This window comes from Propithecus coquereli, unplaced genomic scaffold (assembly GCF_000956105.1).
Source record: "Propithecus coquereli isolate 6110/MARCELLA unplaced genomic scaffold, Pcoq_1.0 Scaffold408, whole genome shotgun sequence".
In the NCBI taxonomy this organism is placed as follows: Eukaryota; Metazoa; Chordata; class Mammalia; order Primates; family Indriidae; genus Propithecus; species Propithecus coquereli.
Genome location: NW_012149819.1, coordinates 949,124 through 957,190, shown reverse-complemented (window position 1 = coordinate 957,190; position 8,067 = coordinate 949,124). Strand labels below are relative to the sequence as shown.

The 8,067-nt window shown below is 35.8% G+C and overlaps 1 protein-coding gene across 1 annotated transcript in view; it reads right to left on the bottom strand.

Moving 5' to 3' along the window:
* GRIA2 (glutamate receptor, ionotropic, AMPA 2) overlaps positions 1-8,067 on the bottom strand; it is a 168,378-nt gene that overhangs the window by 33,583 nt on the left and 126,728 nt on the right. Inside the window, exons 6-10 of the mRNA XM_012652992.1 lie at positions 4,133-4,314; positions 3,767-3,871; positions 2,998-3,108; positions 1,238-1,444; positions 368-738 (exon numbers count right to left, since the gene is read on the bottom strand). Coding sequence (XP_012508446.1) covers positions 368-738; positions 1,238-1,444; positions 2,998-3,108; positions 3,767-3,871; positions 4,133-4,314 — 976 coding nt within the window. The remainder of the gene's footprint in view (positions 1-367; positions 739-1,237; positions 1,445-2,997; positions 3,109-3,766; positions 3,872-4,132; positions 4,315-8,067) is intronic.

The following is an 8,067-nucleotide window of genomic DNA, read 5'->3' as shown; positions in this document are numbered from 1 at the left end:
TAAATAATGTTGCCCATTTTCCCATATACAGGTCTGTGGATCAACACACAGAGGACTGTAAAATGAGAATATGCAGCAAAAACACGGTACCCCTCCAAGAAGGCATGGAATGATAGGAACCTTATGCATTTTATAGCCTCTCCATGGTGTGTATAATTTCACTGGAAAATATGTGATCAACATTCGAAGAACATTGTCCACGTATTTCACAGGCTTATGCCGATAGTAAAAGTATGTCCTTTAAGAGTCCTAAACTGCTTGGACAGGTGATCGGCAGCTGTTTAATTCTTTAGAGTGAATTCATAAACACCATGAATATCCACTTGAGACCTAAAATGCACAAAGTTGAAGCAGGTGAGTAACCAACCTTGGCGAAATATCGCATCCTTGCTGCATAAAGGCACCCAAGGAAAACCAGAGACTATTAAAAATCCCAAATTCATTAGTTGATTCACTACTTTGTGTTTCTCTTCCATCTTCAAATTCCTCAGTGTGCCACTCGTAGGGGCTAAATCTGCTGACCAGGAATAAAACTACACTGACCCCAATGTAGGCAAAAACAATGCACATCCAGATCTCATAGGCTAAAGGATCAAGAAATGAAAACACTCCTGGTTTGGACTTCTGAGGCTTCTTGATCATGATAGATATCCCGAGGCTCATAAAGGGCTTTGAGAAGTCAATCACCTCTTCTCTCACAAGGGTTATAGTTAATGGAGCAATTGCAATATCAGCTTTCTGTAAGGGAAACAAAGGAAAGTAATAGTACCCGGAGTCATGGTCAGAAAGGAATCATGGTTACATCACTGGATCACAGGGGAAGGAAAGGAAATCAGAGAGATGGAAACAATTATTTCCCTGGTAGAATCCCAATAAAGAATAAACAGAAAAGCAATCTGTTCCCCAAGTATTCCTCCTCTTTGTGGATACACAGTATATACATCTGGCTTTACTATGAGAATTACACATATACACTGCATCTGTGCCTTTGCAGCCCTTGGACATAAGTTTGGCCTACATGCTTCAAGACAGATGAAATGCCTGTCTCACTTAGTCCACATGCTTACTTCTGGCTTCAACTTCGATCTTTCAAATGTTCACAAATAACAAGATAGGATTCCTAGACTAATGTGGGAAATCAACAACCTCAGAGAAAGATATTTTGCAGGGAAGGGAGGCATTCTGTCAACAACAGTTCAAATTGAATGACTTTATCTATGAGAAGAGCTATACTTACCCCATATACAAGTTCTCCAACCATCCCATTCCAAATTTTCGTGTCTGCATCCCTGGCCCCATACTTGCCATCCCCAACAATTGTCAACTTGTACTTGAACCCACAATGTTTGGCGATTTCTGCAGCCAAGTCAACACAGTAGCCCTCATAGCGCTCATTGCCTTCAAGCATTTCATGATTTTTCTTCATCATAACATATGGAGATTCCTATACGGAAAGACCATGCTTTAATTGATTAAAATATCTGGGTTAATTAGGTATTCTCATTGAATAATAGCATATTGTTTAATAATTACCTGTTAGCCAGAGACAAAGTAGAATATAGAGAGTGGACAACATTAGAGGAAAAATTTAAGCATAATAATTCCCAAAAATGTCTTTGAATGTCTATCATTACATCTCATTAAGATGGCTTGTACCTGGCCATACCAGAGTAAACAAGATACTCAAAATCACAAAGTGTTGGTATGTCCCTTAATCATGTTTGTAATTCTCAGGGCTTAGAAGAGCAGAAGAATGCTGCTCAGCATCTATTTTATTCAACTCTGGATTCACCACACACTTATTCTAGATTAAGGTTGATTGAGGTTACAATGACCCCCAAGAATGAGCATTCATCCAAAACCGTGTGTCACTGCTGCCTCAAGTATAAGGTTCATGTGGAAATCATGTTCACGGCCAGTGACACACAGACTGAAAGGATCATTGTCATGGTGATGTACTGATTCTACCTCCACAGGTTTCAGGTCTCACTTCATCTATAAGATATAATATCCTAGAATCATGCTATACGGATAGCTAGAGAGTAGCTTCCCCGTGTAAACACAGAAAGGGGAAGCATGAAAAAATGATTCAACACAGTCCAATATTCTCCATTGGAAAGTGACACCAACGATACTTGAGATCTCAGTGAAATAGTTCCTCTCAGTGGCATGATAAAGGAAAAATTCTCAAATGTCTAACTTGCACTCATTAAGAGATTTCCAAGTGCCTACTGATTTTTTTTATCCAAGTCTCTTATTAACCTATCTATATTTGCATCTCAATATTGTTAGGATAAAGAATCCGACAAAATTATAAACTCCACAGGTAAGGTAAATTTGTAATACAAAACAAAATGGTTTTATCACAAAATCATGTCCCATAATGAACCCCATTTTCTCCATTTCATTTCACCAACAGCTTATGATGATCCATATCTGTCTTCCAGCTATCCAAAGCCTAGATGTTTAAGACAGTTCAATTTTGCCTCATCTATTCAATCTGCATTGATTTTGCACTAGCTATGTGCCATCCACTGTGTTGAAAATTGGAGTAAAAAGAAGGGAAGTCATCCTTATCTTTAAGGAGATCATCTTTTATTATGAAGAAAGACGAGTTGACACATTATCATGAAATCATGTAACAAATGGAAAGATAGGGTTTACCCAGAATTGGGTGGGAGTGGAGAAGGGAAGCACCGAGGAAATATGAGGAACACTCTTCAAGACTTGTTCCCAATTGTACACCGATATATGCACCAGGATATGAATTATCTGTCAAGCTAAATTTTTGTCTTGAAAAGAATAGGGAATATTTTGCATGCTTTAGCTAGATTTTGTGTATTCCTTTTAATAGAGTAAATATGCAATAAATGATTAAAACACTGCAAAAGCAGCACAGCATTAGTTACTGTGCTAAAATATAAACAGTAAGTTCCCTTGGCAGATATTTTCCATAAGAAAACATAAAGTAAAACGTAGGCATATATAGCTAATTACCAAAATTGTGGTCACAACAACAGTCTTATTCTCAAGCCCAGAGGTGTCATTTCCAGAAGGAAGCTCAGTGAGGGTAACAACCATTTTGTCCACTTCACTCCAGTAGCCAATCTGAAAAAGGTTACCGCAGATAGAAATATGGATACGTGACCTTTCTATTAGCAAACTAATTATTTTCAAATCCACATCTGAATCTGAAATTACAGCCACATTAATTGGGCTAATTCTAAAAAGGTATATGTCTTTTATATATGTGAATCTAATAGAAATAGAAAGGAACCATAAAAAATTATTAAAAATGGCTGTCTCTTCATGTTTGCTTTTCATATTCTCTAAGAGAAATTGTTTGGGATTGATCATAAAGAAATGTAAATGAAATTCAAACCATGAATGTTTAGCCATAGCAGTTAAAAGGTAGATGTGTCGAACTGAACAGTTACATGGATATTTGTACCAACTATTTTTTGTCTTCTGAACCGTAAACTTTCAGTAATGGTTCTTTTTCTTCTCATTAAAGATTTTTTCTATTTCAATCTAAAAAAAATTGTAATGGTTCTACTTACAGTTATTTTTAAGATTACAATTCAGTATCACTTACCAGAAATAGATTTGATTTAGGAAAAAATTTGAAAATGCATCTGTTCCTGGAAGTGGTTAAACTCTATGTGAATACACTTCTCCAGAACTCTTTGGCAGAGTGAGATAATACTCACTCGGCTAACTCACCTCTCACATAGACAGAACTGCCTTTAAATTACTAAGGATTTACCTTCCGGGGCCCATTTGTTTTGAGCTCCATGATGTTAATTGTATAGTTTATTCTTTTTCCATTCTGGTCAAACTTTATATTTCCTGAAAGACCTTCAACCTGAACCTAATGAGGAAATGGAAAAGGAGCAAAGTTATAAATTTACTTCAACCAGAGATACAAACTGTGCAGATTACTCTCACTGCACTCAAGTCATGAAAACTACATTGGTAAGGTTTATTTCACTCTTTAACCTACCTTTGTGCTGTTAGGAAATAATATTGCCTGTATATTAAACATAAGGAATAATACAAGGATGCCTCATTTGGCAGGAAAAAAATTAATGGCTATGTTAAGTCACATTAATAATCATTTTGAGTGACTTACCTGTTTGAGGGCCCTTTCTATTTCTACACCTTGTCCCCAAGGGACTGCTGGGTTTGCCAGACAGTCCCCTGCATTCCCCCTTCGGGAGATTTCAATTCTCTGCTTCCGTAGGTTGCGGAAGGCTTCAGTCATCACTTGAACGGCGTCATAGGTCAGTGCGGAAGTATACTGAAAAGGATCACACCCATTTCATAAGAAGGGGAGACAATTCAGAAACTCACAGCACACTGGTAAACAAGACTACAGTTGCCCACCACACAATACCCTATAAAAATCCAAGAATTTAAACACGATTTCTGCATCTAGAAATCTAAGAATCAAAGAGAAGCAATACAGAATATTAGGACTATGGAATGTGCTCTTGACTCTAAAATTTTTCTATTATGTTAATATATCATCTATTTCAGATGAGACCTTTTCATAATAATTCTATGGATTTTTTCTTCTAACCTGTTTCTCATCAGAGCATCACTTTATGACCTGCTATGGTGATATAAAAAATTATCAAATTAGCAAATAAATATTTCTTCACTGTTTAATGGGGGATACATTTGTCAATGTGGAACGAACACAGATTAGTTTTTGTATTTTAATCTCTAATTCAACTTGGTGATGCTCACATAGATCTGCAGTAGTTTTATGAGTATGTATTTAAGTTCCCCCTGGTGACACTGGTAATCCACCAGAATCACAAAACTTCTTGATGTCATGCCCCCTTCACACTTCAACAGTCTATGATAACCGTTGGTTCTAAACTTATGGTATTCAGGTTCCAGTGGCACGAGAGAAATATTACAGAAGTTGGAGCCAAGCAGAATGATACTACATATGGACCAAGCATGGTCAGTGTCTGGACAAGTAATATTATGTGCATATATATATACTGCCATCTGTGAAATGTATGATACTGCTATTGTTAATGATAAATGACAGTTTGACATTAAAGCTTTACTGAATGCTGAGGAAATTTCTGTTGTTGAATATTGTTCAATCTGTAGGTACCCAAAGTACAGTGAAGCTGGGGAAAAAATGAAATTTTGTACCCTACTGATTTTGTGACTCTCTAAATTCTTGACACAGATCCAAAATGGTCACTCACTATTCCTGAAGAATCCTTCTTCATTCCTTAGTAACTTAGTTCTTCCATTTTGAAAAACGACAATTTCACATCTTTTTTCTATCTTCTCTAAATACCCACACGTCTACACACTTATCCTCCTATGAATTCCTGCTGAAAATCTTGCCTTACATATCATGGAGAAAATGGAAGCCATCATATAGAGCCCCCTTGCCTCTCAGCCATAAAACTACTAAGCTCCCTCCTGATATTGTTTCCCTCCTGAGATGACAATGCAGGAGGTGGCCATACTCCCACCTCAGCAACCTCTCAGTGCACTGATCTTGTTTCTCTAATCTTCTTAAGGACATTGTTTCTGCAGTGACACCCTCAATATCTTGTATCAGCCTTTTTTCTCTCTCTACTGGATCATCTCTATTAGTAATCTAACTGATCTGCTATATCCTACCACAAACATTTCTTTACAAATACAAAATTCTATAATATCCATGCACCATTTTTTAAAGTATTATATCAAACACATTGTTTTAAATCACATCTACTTAGGAAAAAACTTCTTGGAACAAATAAGAAATATCACATCAGGATAAATCTGCCTCATTTTTTCGTTTATTTCTACTCTCCTAGAGGAAAAATATTGATTAATTTGCTATCTTATATAGCAATCATTTCATGGCCAATGTAATTTTTACAATAATGTCTAAGTCTCTGAAAAGAAAACAGAATCTAAATTGAGTAAATTGGATATTTTTAAAAATGCAATTTGTATGAAAAATTATGATAATAGTTAAAAGCCAAAATTTTCATTGAGTCAACTTGCTCACATTACTAGGAGAAATCTATAAAGGCATCTACTAACTGGTTTAGAAGTCTATAAATGTTGATGAACTACATTTAAAAATATGATTAGGTTGAATGAACTAAAAGTATTTGATCCATGCAGCATATAATGATTATGATTCAGGAGCATGCGCATGCTAAGAAGCAAAATCCCTTCAACCTTTTCAAATTCTCAAATCTAATCAAGCCTTAAGCCTATTACCATTTTAAATTAAAAGTCACAATCATAAAAGCAAAATTCTAGGCTGAGAGAAAATCCACTGCTTCTGTATCCAGAGTTGCTTTTTGTTTATGTTCTGCATATGTGGCCCATTTATTTTTCTAAACAAATATGTTCACATTTTTGATTGGATAGTTAAATATTTCAGTTTTATTCTACCATTCATTAAACTAGATGTAAATTAATGTGAAGGAAACATGATGGCAATGTAACCATCTCCTTCTTTGAAAACAAATGCTTCATCTCTGCCCCGATGTTTATGTTCTGTGAAATCCCTCAGCTGAGTTGAGTTGGAAATTTATCTTTCAGTGGGGGGCCATTATGCTTCGCAGTGCTATATCACAATCACATCATACCCACACATTAAGAAGAAATCTGGGAAGTCATTTTTATGGTCCATTTTCCAAATGTGCTTTTTATTTCCTTTTAAATGTATATTTATTGAGACTTTTCAAAAAGGAAAACAAAATATGCATTTTAAACATGTTCGTTATGTCCAATAGTCATCAGACAAACCATTCAATAATATATTACTAGATACCAGAAAACAGTATTCTGACATCAAAAGGGTGGGGGCATGAAAAGAAATTCTATGTACATCTCATATTTAATGAATATAAAAGGGGATAAATAGGTTGTGATATAAAATTTTATGGGTTATCATAATGACTGCACCTTTTTCTAAGCATGTTATCCACATCATAATGAAATAGGGAAAAAAATACTCAAAGAAGTGTTAAATTTTAGGGACTATGAAAGTGTTACCAAATTTCCTATGAATAGCCAGTTTCCAAATTTTCCTGACACTTGAATTTAGTTGAGTGTAGTTTAGAAAGTATCGAATTTAGCATTGGAAGGCAAGCCTCAAGCTTAGTTCTACCATTTGCTGCTCTGTTGCCCTGTTGCCTCGGGAAAATTAACAGAAGTACTAGTGTCTAAGGTTTCTTAGTGAAATAAGGAGGGCAATGCCTCTTCCGTGTATGTTATGGGGCTGTTGAAAGGGAAGGTGACGGAAAAAGAAAGAATTCATGTTTACCTAGTTCTCTATGTGACAAACCAGAACTGAACAGTTTCTTAGAAAATCCTTTAAAAAAAAAAAAAACTGTGCCACAAACATTTTCATTCCAATTTTACAGGTGGAGATTCCAAGTTACAGACTTTTATTTCACCTGGGTGGGGACTGGTGGGGGTGGGTCACAAAAATATGTGAAAAAAGTGGAATTTGAATCCAGATCTCTGTGATTCTGGGAAAATGAGGGTGACCAGCTGTCCTGGTTTGCCTGGGACTGTCCCAGTTTTGCAATGGAAAGTTCTGAGTCCCAGGAAACTCCTCAGTCCCAGGCACACTGGGACAGTTGGTCACTTTCTTTGGCAAGGACTGTATCAAATAAGCAGATGTAGAGTAAATGAGAAGCTTGGTGAATTATAAAATAAACTAAAAATGTAAGTTATTGACCACCGGGTTTGCTTTCCATTTTTTCTTTTATTACTATCGTCTTAATGTAAAACTAGTTTGTTTTTACAATGTTTTGAAAACTACTATCCCACTCCACAACAACAAAGTTCTGTGATTCAATAAGTTCAGAAAATGATTCTCACATCAACATATTATAGTCCCTGAGAAATTCTGCGGTAACAATTCCAGTTTAATTTTGTTCGTCAGCATTGCCCAAACTACCTATCATTTTGAAATTTCCTTAATACCAATAATTTTCCATAGAAATAGTGTTTTGTGTAACATAGTTGGGAATGTTAAAAGTTTTATGGCCTTGCTTATTTCTAAGAAAGCATCCATTA